The sequence below is a fragment of the Sus scrofa genome, chromosome 8 (genome assembly GCF_000003025.6).
Source record: "Sus scrofa isolate TJ Tabasco breed Duroc chromosome 8, Sscrofa11.1, whole genome shotgun sequence".
Taxonomy (NCBI): domain Eukaryota; kingdom Metazoa; phylum Chordata; class Mammalia; order Artiodactyla; family Suidae; genus Sus; species Sus scrofa.
This window is the reverse complement of record NC_010450.4, coordinates 122334553-122354761: the sequence shown is the minus strand read 5'-3', so window position 1 is coordinate 122354761 and position 20209 is coordinate 122334553. Positions and strand designations below refer to the sequence as shown.

The following is a 20209-nucleotide window of genomic DNA, read 5'->3' as shown; positions in this document are numbered from 1 at the left end:
CAACACAGTAAGTAAATTATATTTCAATAAAAAATTAATAGACTCAAAATATAGAAAGCAAAAACTGACCAAGCTATTAAAAAATCCAATACTTTAGGGGAGGTTTTAAAATAATTTCTCAACAACAGAGAAAGTAACAAAACGAATGTTTTTAAAATGCAGAAGATTAAAACAACATAATTAAAAACTAAAAAAGCATCTAACACTGATTATTTAAAATTTAAAACCTGAGTGACATATGGAGGAAAATAAAACACAAAATCAAGTAATTCACATGTTTTAACCAGCACTGAGATGGAGATATCTCGACTCGTGTATATATATATATAGAAACTAATAATGAGATTGAAAGAAGGAAAAACTATAGGAATGTGTTCCCTATAACTGAGCAAGCAGAATTTTAAAGATACCATTCTAAAATTTTCATCTCCTACTTATCCAAGCAACCACTAATCTATCTACTAATGTGAAGGAATTTTTGTCACTGAAATTGAAAGTACCAGTAGGATTAACTGATCTTAAAATAAGGAGATTATCTGGATGAAACTAACCCAATCAGTGAATCTTTTAAAAGTAGAGTTTTCTCTGGCTAGTGGCAGAAGTCAGAGATTTGAAGCATCAGAAGATTTTGATGAGCCTCTGCTAGCTTGAGGGTAGAGGAAGCCATGGGTCAAAGAATGCAGGCCGCCCTTGGGAGCTCAGAATGGCCTACCGGCTGATGGCCAGCAAGGGAACAGGGACCCCAATCTTAAAACCACAAAGAACTTAATTCAGCCAACAATCTGTGGGAACAGATTTTTTCCCTGGAACTTTCAGAGAAGAGTCCAGCTTCATCAACGCTTTGATTTCAACCATTTGAGAGATTAAGCATACAACCTCATAGGGTTGTCCAGACTTCTGACCTACAGAACTCTGAGCTAATAAAGGCGTGTTGGTCTAAGCCACTGAGTTTATGGCAATTTGTTATACAACAATAAAAAATAAATATACTAGTAGTGTATAATGTTATGATGTTTAGACCCACACTGTCATGAATAATAACAACATTTGAAGAAGACCACTTGTATGCATAGCTTAAAAACAAAACAAAACTTATTTTCAAACTCAAAAAAAATGCACATACACTATTTAAAGATTCTGGTCATGGTTTGCGAATTAGGCAAATATGCTCTTATTGCTTCCCAAATATAAGGACTACAATGGTCACATTAAGAATGAGACCAATGCAGAGTTCTTGTTGTGGCTCACTGAGTTAAGAACCTGATACAGCGTCTGTGAGGATACAGGTTCAACCCCTGACCTCCCTTAGTGGCTTAAGGACCCAGCATTGCTGCAAACTGCAGCACAGTTCACAGATGTGGCTCAGATCCAGTGTTGCCTTAGCTCTGTGTAGGCCACAGCTGCAGCTCTGATTCGATCCCTAGCCTGGGAAATTCCATATAACACAAGTGCAGCATTAAAAAGAAAAAAAGAAAAGAATGAGATAATGCTCATATTAAAAGGAAGGAAAAAATCATCTGAATATGCACTTACACACTCACATAACATTTTCTAAAGCCCTCCCATGTGCCAGGCTCTGAGACACAAAGGTGAACAGACATAAAGCCGCATTCAAGCTGCTCACAGTGCCTGGCATAGTGCAAGTTATTCAATAAATTAAATTAATGTATTGAGTTGATTTAATGAATGAATTTTAAATGAGTATAACAGGAAAGCAGACATAACCATAATGACAATACACTTATAAATGCCTTAATTTGGATATTATAGTATTATTCCACATTCATATGGAATGTTCCAGAAAGTTATTTTTTATAAGAAAAAAAAGCTTTAGAAAAAAATTATTAATTAACTCAATTTTACAAATATTTGATTAAACTGAATTTCTTACTGCATTTCCTAAAACACTGTATCTAGCACTGTGGATGACCAGAGTAGGGCCTTATGTTTGTTGATCCAACTTTTATTTAGGTAAATTGATAATGTCATTGCTCCATGAAGATTTCTCAGATTCCTCCCAATATACTTTACATATTTGAACTATTATCTGCTTTTCCTTCCGGAAGCCAGAACCTATGGCTCTTTTGCAGAAGAATGCTGTCAGGACCCTAATTTGCCCATAAGCATCAAGACCCAGAGGTGGATGGGAATTTATGTCCCCTCAGGGAAGCCCACAATCAATGATTGGTAAAGCAGTGAAAGCTTTAGCATTTTTGCTTTGGGATAAGACTACTTACAGGTACTGCCTACACTGCAAGGATCCTCTGAGAGATCAGGCTAAAGCTCAGCTACCCTGAGCAGGACTTTGCCTCAGAAGACACCCTGGCTGGGCTTCCTGCCCATCTGATTCCTGTTTCTCCCAACAATTTACAGTTTCTCATAGAAGTACCTCCTAAATAAATCATTTGCAGATAGATCCCTATCTCAGTGTCTGCTTCTGGGGAAACTGATTTATATATTAATCTTCTTGGTGTTGTTTCTGTTTGCCTTAAGGCCCAAGGCAGCAGTAGTGGTGTATTAGAAAACATATGGAATAAATAGGAACACTTTCATTTTGTTAGCTTGGGCTGGGACCAACAGATATGGGTAAGAATTCCATACTCACTAATCAGAAAATAACTCAAAATTATGGAGGACTTAAAATACCACATGAGGTAATCCTAGATTAGATAATATCTGTGACACGTTGTGAAAAGGTAAATCCTAATTCAGGGGCATTAGACGCATCTGGATAGCTGGTTAAAAATGCAGATCCTCAGGCGGCGGGGACAAACCACAGCAGTCATCTCAGGATCAGAGGGAGGTGTGGACTGCCACCACTAGGGGTCTGTGAACAGGCTCCGCCTGCAGCCCCCGTCATTACAGATGTCAGCAAAAAAAAGGGCACTGCAACTGAGCACCACCTGTTGTTGGTCTCACTCCACTGGGAACACACCCACCCTGCATCTGTCACTGCCAAACACCTGGGCAGCACCCACACATGCTTGATCATAGTCTCTTCACAGGACCCTGCAACTAGAAGCCCTATATAGCATGGGCTAAGCAGAACGGGGTGCTTCTTGCATGGACTACAGGTGGCAATGGCAAACCACCACAGTTATGTCTGACTCCAGAGGTAGGCATGGCCCACCACCGCTAGGGGTCCGTGAACAGGCACCAGTTGTGGCCCCAGTCTCCTCAGAAGGCACCACAGAGGAGGGCATTGTAACTGAACATCACCCATTGTTGCTCTCACTCACCTGGAAACTCACACACCTTGTCACTGCCACTGCCAAATGCTCTAGGCACCACCTAAATCTGCATGGGCCTCAATACCACATCCCAGGGCCCTGCAACTAGGAGTAGCCTGTGCCACCTTCCTGTAGGTCCTTGCTACTGTCAAGAGACCAGCAACTGGGCACTGACTACTAGCCCAACCCATTGCCTCCTTCTTCCTGGAAACACTCAGCACCCTGAGGATAACAGCCTGCTCACACCAAAGAAACAGCAAATATCCAAACTCCCATGCAAAAAATAAAAACTAACCTCCTACAAAATACAAAGGGGCATTTAGAATAGAAATAGCCCTCTAAGACTACAGTTTGGTTTACCTAAACTCACAGAAAAAGAAAAAAATAAGCAAAATGCAGGAGCTCAGGAACCATTTCAAATTAAAAGAACAGGAGAATTTCCCTGAAAGAGCAAACAATGAAATATACCTCTGCAGTCTAATAAACATGGAGTTCAAAACAGAAATCATGAAAATACTGAAGGAATTAAGGCTGAATATCAAGGAAATAAGGGCAGATATGGACAGAAATTCATATTACTTTAGAAAGGAACTAGAAAATATAAGGAGGAGCCAAGAAAAAATTAGAAAATTCATTTGCAGAGATGCAAACTTAGTTGAAGGCACGAAAGAGCAGAATGAATAATGTGGAGTAACGAATTAGTGACTTGGAAGATAGAATAGTGGAAATCACCCAATCAGGACAGCAGACAGAAAACCAAGTGAAAAAACATGAAAGCAATATAAGAGATCTATGGGATAATATAAAGCAGGCCAGTAGGAGTTCCAGAAGGAGAAGAAAAAGCAAAGGGAATTTAAAATATATTTGAAGAAATTATGTCTGAAAACTTTCTAAATCTAAAGAAAACGGCTATCAAGATACAGGAAACAGAGAGGGCCCCAAACAAGTTGAATCCAAACAGGTCTACGCTAAGACATATTATGATTTAAAAGAAAGCCAAAATTAATGATAAAGAGAGGATTCTAAAGGCAGCAAGAGAAACACAAAGCGTTAATTATAAGGGAACCCCCATAAGGCTATCAGCTAATTTCTCTACAGAAACATTATAGGCCAGAAGAGAGTGGTAAGATATATCCAAAGTTCTAAAAGGGAAAAATTTTCAGCCTAGAGTACTCTACCCAGCAAGGATATCACTTAAAATAGGAGGAGAAATAAAGAATTTCTCCAATAAACAAGAGCTAAAAGGGTATAGCAATACTAAACCCTTTCTAAGAAGGCTTTTCTAAATTAAAAAAAAAGTAAGAAGAAGCAGGATGGAGGAATCCATAATTGGAAATCAATCACTTAAATAAGCCAGTATACAGATCTAAAAGGGGAAAAAACCTACTTTACAAAAACCTGTTGTAAAAGTGATGATAAACACAAGGAACAGCAAAAGGACAAACATGAAGATGTTAAAAAAAAAAGGACTTCAAAATCATAGAATGTGGGAAAGGAAAGAAAATCTAGACTTTTCTTTTTAATAATGTGTTTTAAGCCTATATGACTATAAGGCTAAAGCAAGCAGATATAGGAAGGGGTTAATTTACTTAAAAAACAGGGCACCCACAAATCAAAACCAAACATTACAGTCACAAAAACTAAAAACAAAAATACATAAGCATAAAACAACTGAAAATCACCCAACCAAAAAAAGAAAGGAACAAAGTAGAAAAACATTCCTTGAAAAAGACACATGCACCCGCATGTTCATTGCAACACTATTCACAATAGACAAGACATGGAAACAATCTAAATGTCCATCAACAGATGAATGGATTAAGAAGATGTGGTATATATACACAATGGAATACTACTAAGCCATAAAAAGGGATGAAATAATGCCATTTGCAATATGGATGGAACTAGAGACTCTCATATTAAGGGAAGTAAGTCAGAAAGAGAAAGACAAATACCATATGATGCTACTTATATCTGGAATCTAATATGTGGCACATATGAAACTTTCCACAGAAAAGAAACTAATGGACTTGGAGAATAGACTTGTGGTTGCCAAGAGAGACGGGGAGGGAGTGGGATAGACTGGGAATCTTGGGTTAATAGATGTAAATTATTGCCTTTGGAATGGATAAGAAATGAGACCTTGCTGTATAACATTGGAACTAGATCTCATCACTTGTGATGGAGCATGATGGAGGATAATGTGAGAAAAAGAATGTGTATATATATATATATGTGTGTGTGTGTGTGTGTGTGTATAGATATAGATATAGATATGTGTGTGTGTGAGAGAGAGACTGGGTCACTTTGCTGTACAGTAGAAAACTGACAGTACACTGCGAAGCAACTATAATGGAAAAAATAAAAATCATTAAAAAAAATAATGTAGGAGTTCCTGTCATGGCGCAGTGGTTAACGAATCCGACTAGGAGCGATGAGATTGCGGGTTCGATCCCTGGCCTCACTCAGTGGGTTAAGGATCTGGCGTGGCCGTGAGCTGTGGTGTAGGCCAGTGGCTACAACTCCGGTTGAACCCCTAGCCTGGGAACCTCCATATGCCGTGGGAGCGGCCCAAGAAAAGGACAAAAAAAAAAAAAAAAAATAATGTAGATCCTGCACGACCTTCCCATCCTAATGAAATACTTCTGGAAGAACAGTGGTGTTTTCAACAACTCTGCAGCATTTTATCACATTTTGGTCCCTAAAGTGGTACTGCTTAGACCTAGAGTCTCAGAGAATTGCTTTTAAATAAGTCTAGAAAATTCTTGCCACCAGCCTTTACCCAAGATCTTACCAACCTTTCACAAAAATTCTATTTCAAGCTCTTACTCCTCTAGTTATAGGGAATAAACCTAGTCCAAGAAGCATGTTTGAGAACAGATGCAGTATCAAACATGCTATCCTGTTCTGCTTTTCTTCTAACACTATCCTCCCATAGATCTTCCTTCATCCTTCAGTTATAAATTCATTTTCCTTATATACAAAGGAACACAAAAGGTACCATGAAATGAAGATGATGTCTACATTTAAAATTGCGTCCGGGGCCTGCTTGTCATCCTCAAAAAGCTCTGTTTATAAGATCAAGTTGAATTATTATCTTGAGGTTGATCTACCTCATACCACTTATGAAACCTCTCTCTTATGACTGGCTCAGCTTTACATGTTCTGAAATAATTTTGTAATTTACACAGGGATATAAAATCCCCAAGGAATGGACTGGATTCATGCTAACCAAACTCATACCTGAAGGACTTATACATTTAATGTCTACTTAATTATAATTAGGGAATACTTAGAAAATAGTAGTTAAAAGTACAGACCATATGTCAGCTGTTTATAAGTGAATGCCAGATATCTTAGAAATGTGCGACCTGGAGTTCCCGTCGTGGCGCAGTGGTTAACGAATCCGACTAGGAACCATGAGGTTGCGGGTTCGATCCCTGGCCTTGCTCAGTGGGTTAAGGATCTGGCGTTGCCGTGAGCTGTGGTGTAGATCGCACATGCGGCTTGGATCCCGCATTGCTACGGCTCTGGCGTAGGCCGGCGGCTACAGCTCCGATTGGACCCCTAGCCTGGGAACCTCCATATGCCGCAGAAGCGGCCCAAGAAATGGTAAAAAGACAAAAAAAAAGAAAGAAAGAAAGAAAGAAATGTGCGACCTTAGGTAAGTTACATAACCTAAGTTTAGTTGATTTTTTTCATAAAGTGAGATAATTATAGGATTGTGGTGAGGATTAGATTTGTTACACACATAAAGCATTTCTGTAAAATGCTGGCACTATGAAGTACTTATAAATTATTGTTCTTGCTAAAAATCATCTCTATTCAAGACCTACTATTACAAATGACATCAGTGATAAAAATGGAATTAGACCTGTGTCATACAGGTCATAATATAATGTAAAGAACTAATGATGCTTTTCTTCAAAAAAAATTATTCATAAAATTTTGAATACTGATTATATATAGCATTATTTTCCCTTAAATTATTCTCTATAAATCCAAATTTATTTCATAAATAGAACAAATTATCTCATTACTGCCATATTATAATTTACATTATGGCATTTTTTACTAGCCACCTACTCATTATCTAGAGAATTATTAAACTTTAGACACAGTGAGAATAGGTAGAGGGCTTAAAGTTTCTCAAGCCCAACTTCCCACTCAGCAGAAATCTATCCCAAAGCATTCCTGGAAGTTAAGTCATCCAGCTCATGCTGAGAGAACTCCAGGAATAAGACTTCTCACTGTTGAAGCAATTTCTTCCATTGACAGTCAAGCCTAACTACCTAAAATTTTCTTATATTCCCCTAAAATTTTCACACATTTTTGCTATGAATTAAGTTGATTAACTTCATTCTGATTTGAGGGTCAGTACCAAGGGTAAAAGTCTTCATGACTTATAACTACCAAGGACTATATATACACATTTATAAACCAATAATTTTTCCTTAAAATTACCTTAACATTGAATAAGAAAATGTATTATTTTACTCTTACTGATGAAATGTCAAAAAAATTAAATATATAGTGTTTTGAAATACTATAAATTTATATGCAATTATAAACTCATGATTTATTATAATTATTTTAGGTTCCGTGAGGATTTGCTACTATGTACTTTCCTAGCTTGCTAATATACTAAACACTGCATATGTTGAATGATTTGTAATCTTGTTTTCTGTATTTAAGAGATTTATATTAAGAACTACTCCTTGATTAAAGAGGTATATGCACTCCCATATTTATTGCAGCATTATTCACAATAGCCAAGATATGAAAAAAAAACCTAAGTGCCTATAAACAGATAAATGAATATAGAAGATGTGTATATACATGCACACCCTCACACACAATGGAATATTATTCACCTACAAGAAAGAAGGAAATCCTGCCATTTGCACTAACATGGATAGACCTCAATAACATTATACTAAGTGAGATAAATGAGAGAGAAAGAAAAACACTGTTTGATATCACTTGCATGGGGAATCTAAAGCCAAACTGGAAAAAAAGTCAAAAACAAATGTTGGTTACTAGGCACCAGAGGAGAGTGGAAGAATAGAAGAGATGTTATGTAAAGGTACAAACTTACAACTAGTAGATACATAAGTCCTGGAGATTTAATGCATAGCATAGTGATTATAGGCAACAATGTGATATTATATCAAACTTGCTAAGTGAATAGATCTTAATTATTCCCACTAAAAAAAAGAAATGATGATTATGTGACATAATACAGGTGTTAGCTACTGCTAAAACAGCAATCATATTGTAACATATGAAAACATGAAAACATCAACACTTTATACAATGTATATGTCAAATATACTTTAATTGCAAAAATTTTGAAGCGCTGCTCATCCATTTGCCAGTAAATTTATATGTGACTTTTAAAATAATTGTGATATAAGGGACACTAATAATTGACCCTTACTATAATTTTCTGTGGATATAATTTCTCCTTTGCTAACTATAAGAGACTTAAGGACAAAATTTGAGTATTATTCCCTTATTCATGTCACAGTGCCTGGAACATATTATGCACTCAAAAAGCAGGTTTTAGAATGAATGAGGAGGGTAGGAATAACATACACACACTATTGTATAAAATAGATGATTCACAAGAACCTACTGAATAGCACAGGAAAATCTACTCAATAGTTTGTAATAGCTTATATGAGAAAAAAGAATGGATATATTTTTACATATAATGGATTCACTTTGCTGTACATGTGAAATTTTTTCTAATGATTTTTATTTTTTCCATTATAGCTGATTTACAGTGTTCTGTCAATTTTCTACTGCACAGCAAGGTGACCTAGTCACACATAAATTAATACAACATTGTATTAATACAACTGCACACCAATAAAATTTTAAAAATAATGAATGAATGAACAAATAAATGAACAACCTAGTTCTTGTTCCTGTTTATACCATTTTCTTCCTGTGAATATGAGCAACCTTTTTTAAACTATTTGACCTTCAGTGTTTTCTCCATTACAAATAAGGACAGTAATAGAGAACTCATAAGTTAGTTGTGAAAATCCAGTAATGTACGTGAAATGCTTTGAAAACTTAAAACTCCTATTCAAATATAACACTTCTATTTAATCATTAATTTATCCTACAAAGCTGTTGCCTTCTTTGTGATTATTATCTACCCAATTCTATTGCTCTCCTGCACCTTCTTAGATGATTTCAGGACATATATTATTTTATTACACCACCCTATCAAACATTTCTTCATTAATATCATTGCTAATACCCATTCTAATCCCGGACTTAATCTTAATTCCACTTCAAGTGTAGGCACAGTATATCTTCAGCTTAATAATTACACAAAATATCAACTTCTTATTCTTTAAACCACATCACCTTTAAGAACCTATCCTGCAGCCTTGTTTTGCACACCATTTCAGTTATTCCACATGTTTACTTTGCACTAACTTTATCTGCCTTAACTTGTCTCTTTTCTTTGTTCAGAATTTGTTCTGGTTATCTCCTGCTGCGTGTAGGTCTAGCGCCCAAACTAGTGGCTTAGAACAGCAATAGTCAATTATTTTGTTACATTTTGGGCATGCCTCAGAGAGAGAGTTTCATTCTGCTCTATGTGGTATTAGCTGGAACACTTGACTGAAGCCTGGACATTCCACTTTCACACCGATTCACTTACATGGCTGGCAAGTGCATTCTGGGTGTTGGCTGGGAGCTCAGCCAGGACCAAAGATTGGGCCTCTCTCTGGCTACTTGGCTTTTACACAGCACAGTGGCTAGATTCAAGAGTGGGCATTCCGAGAGGACCATCCAGAAGAGCAGGAATTTTTTTTATAACTTAGCCTCAGAAGTTACATAGCAACTCTTTTGCCATACTCTACTAGTTGAGGCAGTACTGAAAGTCCTCTAGGAAATCAGAAATAAACTCTAATACTTGGTGAGAGCAGTGTCAATACCACTTGTGTGAAGAACACAGAGGACGAAACATCTAGAGGCAGATGTCTTTGGAAAACAATCTGCCACAGTCCACTCTCTGGCCACAACATTTCACATCTCCCACATGCAAAATAAAAGCAACCCCACTCTGAAGACTCCCAAATTCCACCCCATCATAGTATTAGCTCAACATCCAGGATCCTGTTATCTAATTCTAATTCAGTTGTGGATGAGATTCCTCTGTTGTAGTTCTTTTGGTGGTTGGTTTGATCTTCTATTAAGATCACTAAGTCTTTCTCTAGATCAGCAATAAAGCTATTTAGCCTCCTTATCATTCATATGTTCACAGGAGTAGCATTTTAATGTCCTTCAAGAATTTTTCCTTTGCCTTCACAACTTAGCTAACCAGTGCAAGAGGCCTACTTTCAGCTTATCTCAGCTTTCAATATGTCTTCCTAAGTTTGATCATCTCCAGCTTTTGATTTTAAGTGAGAGACACACCATTTCCCTACATTTGAACACTTACAGGCCACTGTGGGTTATTAATGACCTAATTTTAATACCATTGTGGGTCAGGGAATAGGGAAGCCTCAAAGAGGGGAGAGACTAGGAACTGCAAGTCAGTGGAACAGTCAGAAAACACCCACATTTACCAGCTAAGTTTACCCTCTTAAATGGATGCAGTTCATGGTGGCTCAAAACAATTACAATAGTAACATCAAAGACCAATGACTACAAATCACTATAACACGTATAATAATAATGAAAAAGTTTGAAACATTATGAGAATTACCAAAATGTGACACAGAAGATAGGAAGTGAGAAAATACCATTGGAAAAAAAATGGTGTGGATAGACTTGCTTGACAGAGGGTTGCAATAAACCTTCAATTTGCAAAGAATGCAGTATCTGCAAAATGCAATAATGCAAAGTACAATAAAAGAGATATACCAGTATTATCACTCTATAAAATATATATATTTTTTCAGTAATTTTTTTTGGCTGTACCCATGACATGAGGAATTTCCTTGGACAGGGACCAAACTCAGGCTGCAGCAGTGACCCAAGCCACTGCAGTGACAATGCGGGTCCTTAACCTGGTGCATCGCAAGAGAATTCCTATTTCCAGTCATTCTTTACACCTTACCTCCCATGTCAATAAAGTCCAATTTCTGCTTTAAGGCTATCACTGTACTTCTACTTCAGACTCTCTTATCCTTTACATCCTAAAATACTTTGCATCAGTTTTTCCCTCACCTCCCCCCATACACATAGTCAATCCCTCCTCAAATGAAGCTTTTCCCATAGTCTTCAAAGATTCTTTAATACACAAAAAGTGAACAACCCAGAAAACTAGTAATTTGTATACTACATACAGGATAATTTAGCTATACTTATTAATTGATCATTCTCAAACGATACATAAAAATAATTTATTTGAAATATATATGAAACATCCAAAAAAACGAAAAATAACTTGAGATTAAAAAACTAACAAAGTTAACTCATTTTCAATAATAAAATTTCCACCATTTTTAATAATGCCATAAAATTTTTAAAATCTCCAAAACGGGTCTGATCAATTTTTGACTGTACTAAGAATTATCTTGCTTTTGAACAGCCCAAAAGCATTTCTAGAAGCTACAGAAAAACAACCAAAAATTATGTATTTATTGCAATACGTTAATAGCACTCAGCAGGTGGGATGAACTGCATTTTGATAAACTCCATAGTATTTCTGAAGCTATAATATTAAAAGCCAATGAGAAAATAGAATAAATAATTAGTTTTCACACTACACTGATTTTTATATCAAAGGTATTGTTTATGTTTATTGAAAAAGTGAACAAAAATATCTTCATGGGATATGTTCAATTAACTTCTAAGATGAATTACATTCACTTCCTAAAATGATTTCCTGTGGGAGTATGATGCAGAAATCACCATGTTATTTTCATTAGAAATGATCTATACTATCTACATAAAATAAGTCTTAGTACCTGCTATGTTCAGCCTGCAAATGTTGTCTTATCTGTTTGTATTGCTGAACCTATCATTCAAATATTTGATTTCAATTAAAATTGTGCTTTAAACTTCACTTGCTTTTTTAATTTAAAAAAATCTTAAAATCATTTTTACTTACTATATGGAAGTGTATGTTCATATAGGGAAAACAATTAAAATTTGAAAAGCAAAACAACATCTTTAACAAGCCTAAGCTTGTTTGCTCACACATTACTTTCTAAGTGAAGCCCTCACTGGTAACATTTTTGAAACAGATACAGAACACAAAATAAACTGCCAATCCTCCTTTTCTCTTGTTTTTCTCCACAGCATTTATACCACCAGGTATTTATTCTTTTTCTCTCTCTTCCTTCCTTCACCTATCAGTCTACTGATTTATCTCTTTATTCATTTATTAAATGTCTCAATCCTATAATTTTGCTCTATAAAACGTTTATACACTGCTCTATCACAAATCCCTAAAATAGTCCTTAACACAGAAGAGGCTCTCAGGGCATATTTGTTAAGGGATTGATACAATGAATCCTATGTCGACAACATACACCACTTCAAAATTTTTCATAGGACTCTACTCAGTTTTTGCACGAGAATTAACTAAACACAATTTTCCTTTTATTTAGGACATTTAAAATTTTTCATTATTAGTATTCTTAGATTACTAGACTTGATGATTAAAACTTTGGGCATATTATTATTTCTTAGGGTAATCCCAGCAGTAGAATTTTAGTGTTAAATGGCATGTAATTTGAAACTTTTGCCAGCCTCGCCTTGAGAATCACTGATATCCATTTACACTTCTACCACAATATATGAGAGGCCCCAGTTTTCCACACTCCCAATGTTTTCATTTAGTTTCCTTTTAAATGTGCTGAGTATTTTCCTCCTCTAATGTTCAAAAACTGGTCAGTATGAGAGACAAATGTTTAATTCCTTCTCCACCTAACAATTTTTGCGTTACCTGAGATGGATCAATCACAGTTATTTACATATCCATGAATTAAAACTTGGTGCTTAAGAGTAGATTGCTTTATAATGTGATACACCTCATTTAATAATTTCTTCATTAAACGATTCAAATGTGGTTTTATTGGTTACACAACATTTAACGGTACATAGTATACTGATTGCAAATATACTTCTCCTCCTTAATTTAAACTAATGAACATGAGCTTTATCTTTTTTAAATATCTGCAAAAAAAGACTTCATTGGAATAAAACAGAATCACTTCCATACTGTTAATAAAAATTCTAAAACAATCTGAAATAAATACATGACTGTAAAATGTTGAGTGACTGAATGACCTATAAGTTTGTGATTCCCATGAGAAGAATATTATTCACACGCTGAACAAACTCATAACTAATAATCTCATTTATCAACCTCAGTTCTTAACACTTTCACCTACAAATATAAGATAGTCAGTAATCAATTTTGATTTTCCAATTATTCTATTTATAGGTAGAAAGATAACAATATACATGTTAAGTTCTGTAAGGCAACACGCTCAGTTCTTCCTAGTAATGTCATATCTCAAGGAACAAATATGCATATCATGCCCTGTAAATTAATTCAAAAAATCTTATAGTTATACACACACACACTCTAACAGAAAATAATTTTATCTGGCTTGTAAAGAATTTGACAGAAAACCCCAAAAGGCTCTTCTCATTGGTACTAAGATAAAATAAATTACCAATGTTTAGATCAAATAATAGCGTTAAAAAATTTTTTTTCTTATTTTCATAAAATAAACATTGACACATATAACCAACAGAACAATTATCATTTCACCTTTTGACTATGTAACAGTGATTATTTTCAATCAAAAGACTTAACACTCTATTTGTCCCCAGGAAAATTAAATGGTATTAAGAATTTTAAATAGAAATGAGCTCTTCTCATTTTAGAATGAAGCATTGTTTGTTATATTGATCAGTAAAAACCTAACCTAAATAAAAATCAACCAAAAATGAGGAATCTGTTTAGAGAGTTGATAACATCACACCTGACTTCTTTTCCTTGATTGGATCAATGTAACAAACAGAGTTAGGACAAACAGAAGTTAATCTTCAATTACCAAAATAAAGCATGGCTATTACCTGAATTGGCTCTGGTCACCTATTAAATCTTTCAGAGACATAATTTGGACTGTGCACTTTAAGACAGCAGCTTAAATTTAAAAGAATGAACAAGTCTATAATTATTACGGTATCTACATATGTCAGAGGAAATCAAATTTCATACATCATGGCACCAGGTAATAGCTTCAGAAATCCGTATGTTTTTTTCTAATGTGTTGATTATAGAGGCATATGGTGTTTCTGCTATCATTTCTTTGAAGTATAGGCTACTTTAAGATACAGAATGGCAAATTTGATGAATTATTGGTTCAACAAATATGACAAACTATTTTCATTTAGCAAGCTGGCTAATTTACAGTTGTCTAGTGACTTTGACAGTCCACATGTCTTTGACCTCCAAATAATAACTGTCTTCGTAATGAAGATATTCCACTCTCCCAAATTCTTTCAGAAGCTATAGTTGGCTCGGCATTAAGAAAAAACATGTTTCATATTATAATAAGATTTTATACTTCTAAGGAGCTTTAGAAGTTCTGTAAATAACTTTGAAATATAGCTTTATTAAACTTTAGTATTCTCATGAGAGCCAAGTAGGTGGCAAATATTATCTCAATTTTGTAAAATAGAAACGAATGAGACAATTAGTGAATTTATTTGCCCTAGGCTAAATACTGAAGCAACAAAAAGTCAGAGTGCCAATCCTGGCACTTAACTGAAATTCTTCCTATGCATTCCATCTATAATAATTTTTATGGAGAAGAGAGTAAAATCAAAGATAAAAAAAAATCTTCAGAAAATATGAAGATCAACATAATCTATTTCAAGAGACTCTGGAATAGATATTTATTTGTTCCTTAATTGACTGTGTTTGGTTATGATGACAGTGACGGTACCAACTTCAAAGAACTAATTTCCCTGCCCGGCTTCTGGGTGACCATGTACTGACTGTGGCCAGGGACACACTAAAGGGGTTTGAATTCACCTTCAAAACAAAGCTAAAACCTGACAAAATCAACAATGATCCAATAACCCAAGAGAAGAAAAAGAAAATAAGGAAAGTTAAATTTGGACCTGAAATGGAATTTTAATTTGGTAATACACCTGATTTTTGAAAGGCAATGAAAAACAAAGCAAGCCTCTGTGGATCTCACATCTTCAAGTATTCTTATTTGTTTGAATTTTCATATTCTCCTGCTTCAATTTTTCATTGAAAACTCTTAAGTTTCTCCATTCTACTTCATTTTTCCCTTTATGGTCTCATAAAGATTCATTACAATAGTTTGCTGGTTTAGTAGCAACACATTTGTAAATTACTGTTGAAAACAATTGTTCCTATTTTTTATCTCCTGTGTGAAATAACATACTTACTGATTTATCTTCATTACCAGAGGAAGTTATTTCATTCAATTTTAATACAAAAATGCTACTACTAGTAGCTGAACTAGCCCCAATTTTAAAATTCAAAATTATAGCTTGAATTTTAACCCCCAAATAAATGTTTACCTTTTATATGGTTGCTTTCTTATTACTTGAGAAAAATTAAAATAATTCCATGAGACTGGTGTGATGTATATCTTAACTACCAAATCAGTAGTTATTTTTCCTCTAACTATAGCATATTAAGAGGTTTTTTTTCTCCAGTAGAAGATGGCTTATTAGCTTTCAGAAAATTAGTAAAATTATCTTTGGTAAAATTAAAAGACAGACAACTCCAAACAAATAATCTTACAGTTGAAAAAAAAATCTAAAATCTTTCACTAAATAAGTGGGTATTTTTTTGTTGTTGTTCTGCACAGTTGACAGAGACATGGCAAATGTATGTTTACAACTATCTATCTTAATAAGGAAACCTTAGGTTTTTTCCCCAAGCCCCCCACGATCTTTAAAAGGACAGTCTATACTTACCAGGTCCATCAATCATATTGTCCAGGCACCGAGGAGTTGTGCTAAGAAAAGAGGTGTGTTTTATCTTAGCTACAAAGCTGCGAGGTGGCATGTATTTATGTTGAACTTGGGACATCACATATGATTTTTGTACATCATAGGCTCCTGGAGCTGGCACACCCTGAAATGAATTTCAAAGGACAAGTATAAATATATATAGAAAATTTCCAAAAATATATAGCATAGACATTCATACTAAGCAATGGTATAAGTAGAAAAATATGAAATTTTTCTTTAATTAATCATTAAAAATAGAAATTTAAGAGTATCTGCAAATCTATACCCTGCTTATAAAAGTATAAATTAATTCACTTGTCAAAATTTAAGATAAAGTAAGCAGAATTATGAAGTATAGGTTTGCATCCTTTTTTAAAAAAGCATTCATAATATAGATCAAACTCTAATTTTCAAATTTCATAATGAAAATAAAATCTTATACAGAAATGAAAGCAGTGATTTTTTGTTTTCTTAAGCAGCTAAACTATTCCTGCTACACTATCTTATGTGAGCATACTTTAGTCTACAAAAGAGACTGTTTATTTCATTTCAATGGATTTCAATTAAGTTAAAAGGCTTCCCTTTTCATCATTTATGGCTCTTTACATGCTCTACAGTTACATTAACATTTTTAATCAACATAAACCATATGGATATTAATAACTGCAATAATAATTCTAAACTAAATTAAATAAAATATATTTATATATTTGTTGTACAATTAATGCCTGTAAACCATTAGCTAATTACCTCAATGAAAATTTTTAATTCATTTTCTTCAAATTATTTTAAAATATAACATATTATATACAACAAATCTGTTCATCAGTCTTATGTATAGAGACCAAACTTTTTAAGTTTTAACAATTTTCTGGAAGGCAGGAGACTTGTGTTGTGGCTAAGGGTGTGGACTCTAGCACTAGACTTCTTTGATTCCAAATATCTCTCCTTACTTTTTGTGGGACCCTAAGCAGGCTACCTAACCTCGAATTCTCAATGTCCTCATGTGTAAGTGGGAAAATAATAGAATTTATATCATATATCATAGGAATGTTGTGAGGATGGAATAAGTTAAAACAAGTAAAATACTTAGATTGGTCCCCAATTCTATAAATGGGTTAGCTAAATCTTAGTCTTCTTCAAAAGCCACTTTCAACATAAATAAACAAGGCTGAACAATTAGGGTCTGGGCTAACAGAGAAGAATTAATGTTTGAAAGAAGTCCAACAAATTTGGACACTGAGAAGGCATGCTTTTGAAGCACATCTAGGAGCCACACTTTATCAAACATACTTTCTTTTATTCTTTACATCCCTAATACCAGCCTCAAGGACAAGCCAACAACATTCTCTTCCACTTCCAAAGAATCACCAAATATGGTTAAGAATACTGATCATTTTTGTCAAATGAATGATATTTTGCATTTATATAGCACCTTATATAGTCAAAGTGTTTTACAGTCATTATTATTTGACAGCCTTTCATCAATGTAAATAAACACAGTTTATAATCTGGCAACAAATCTAAGCACTTTGGGGCAACCACATACCCAAGAGAACGTACTCAATAGCAAATTCTTTGACTAGTACATAGAAATAAGAAAAACCGGAAAACCCCATATTTCTGGTTTGAGTATGTGTCAAACACAAAAGCCACAATCTGTAAGTCAACTAGGAAAGGTCAGCAGCTAGTTTCTTCTTGTCTGCCTCTGGAGGGTATTTTGTAAAGGTAGGCTCCGGATAAGCAATACTAGCAATAGCTCCAAAGATGACTTTTGGATGTTTGGGGGCTGCTTCTGTGGCAAGTGAAAGGAGAGTGAAAGAGAGCACAAAAGCAGAAGAAATACACACTAAATATGGTGTATTTCCTAATATTATTTAGAAAAGCTTTACAAAGATCTTGATTATTCCTATAATGTATTTTAATTTTCTTATCAAAAGCTATTACTGTTCCTGCTTCTCTTAACATCCTGCCTGGAGTCACCATCTAGTGCCTAGTCTAGATATGACTGATGGGTTTGGCTGCTGCCACACCAGAACCTTTTTTTAAATGCCTTGAAACAAAGGCATTTGCACTAGTTTTCTTCAACAATAGTGTTTCCCAAATAGAAAACTCCATAAACTCCTAAATTTCAACAGACTCACTTAGGTGGTATACTACCCTCAGTCATGACTACCACCTTTGATAGAGGTTTTCTGCTTCTCTGAAAACGTATTCCCTACTTGTATTCTTTATTGGTATTTCCGTGCTCTTCTTACTCACCTTCAACTACCATTTGATCTGACCAAGAGATTCATATGTGAAGTAAATTTCCTAGGCTAATGATTAGCAAGACAAATCTGAATTCTCACCTGGCAGCAATATCTATAGACAGTACTCTATATACCACTGCAGGGAAAATCAGAGTGTATAGGTAAGATCATCAAATCCCTGTTGATGATCAGAGAAAATAGGTAAAACACATGATGAGTGGATATAAGAGACATTTCTCAGGCTTTTTTTAATCCAGTATTTGAATTGTATTCCTGTGTTAAGGAAATTCCACATGCTCTGCAACAGAATCTAAGTCCTAGCTCAAGAGCTAAAACTACACGATTCTCATCTTCCTGGTCTAATTTTTTTTTTCTTTTTTGGCCAACCCACAGCATATGGAGTTCCTGGGCCAGGGATCAAATCCAAGCCACAGCAACACCAGATCCTTTTAATCCACTGTGTCAGGTCAGGGATTGAACCTGTGCCCTGGAGCTGCAGAGATACCATTGATACCATTGTACCACAGAAGAAACTCCTTTCCTGATCTAATATTTAAACATAAGACACTAATCTAGGTCATATGTTCAAATGCCAGCCTTTCAACTGGCAGCAAGTTATTCAAAAAAATACATAAAAAATAAAAGTTCCATTTTAGATGTTATTTTATTTTTAATTTAAATAAACTGAATTTTTAAAAGTCCATTGTAGTGAGTGCAATGACAGTGCTAGCAGCTATGTCCACTTTCCAGAGGCAAAAATGGGAGGACAAACTGAAAGAATTATAAACTGAAGGGAACTGCCATAAAATGTCTGATGAAATCAAAGCTATGCCTCAACGCAAATTAAAGGCAAGTCTAAGGTATCCTTACTTCATCTGGAAAATGAGAGCCCATCTAAAAATGACATAACTAACCACAGAATTAAAATGATTGAAGTATGACAAATTCTCAGAATGGTATCTGAAAAAAAAATTAAACCAATAAAAACCTCAACTAAATACAGTCAGAAGATCACCCTATGACAAAAGCAGAGCCCACGAGGAAAAAGACCCTCTTCTTTCCTGGCAAGGACTCAGCCAATGGAATGCCATGGACTCTGTTTTCCCACAATGCTCCCAACTTCTTTCCCTTGCCCTGCAAGGACTTGCACATGACTTGTCATGGTTGCAGACACCATGCAATCCTCTGTTTATCTCATATAAACCCACCTATGCCAGAGAAATATCAGGCAGTCTGTTTAGGTCAACGTACTTGATATATAACAAGCACCAGTGTTTGCTTTCATTGCCATCATCATTGTTATTAGCATTGTTATTTCTATTAGTTGTGCGACTACATGAAAGTCTCAGTGATCCTTTGCTGCAGGGGGATTCAAACAGGATATTTAAAAGAAAAATTCCTAGTATTTTAAGCGCCAAATAACCCATAACAACAACAAAATCAAAAGTAGTTAAGTTGTTAGGAATCTCATGATGACAGTCTACAAGGCAGTTAAAAAAACATCCCTGGTGTCAGCCAACTTAAAAGAAAGGCAGGTGACCCTGTTTGCATTTCGGAAAAACCATTTCCCATGCTTTGTGATTTTATTCAGTCATGTCAAGTTGAAGCCCTACACAATTTCCCAAGCCCAGAATCCTAAAATAAGCTACTTAAAATCCAAGCATAATTGACCTGTGGTCCCAGATGCCAGCTTCCCATTTCACAAAATTCATTATTTTTCTCATCCTTGTTTCCTGCCAT

General features: G+C 35.0%; 1 protein-coding gene across 1 annotated transcript in view; it reads right to left on the bottom strand.

Annotated features, from left to right (window-relative positions):
* The window catches only part of STPG2 (sperm tail PG-rich repeat containing 2), a 327077-nt gene that overhangs the window by 87361 nt on the left and 219507 nt on the right, over positions 1-20209 (bottom strand). The window contains 1 exon segment of the mRNA XM_021101745.1: positions 16182-16341. Coding sequence (XP_020957404.1) covers positions 16182-16341 — 160 coding nt within the window.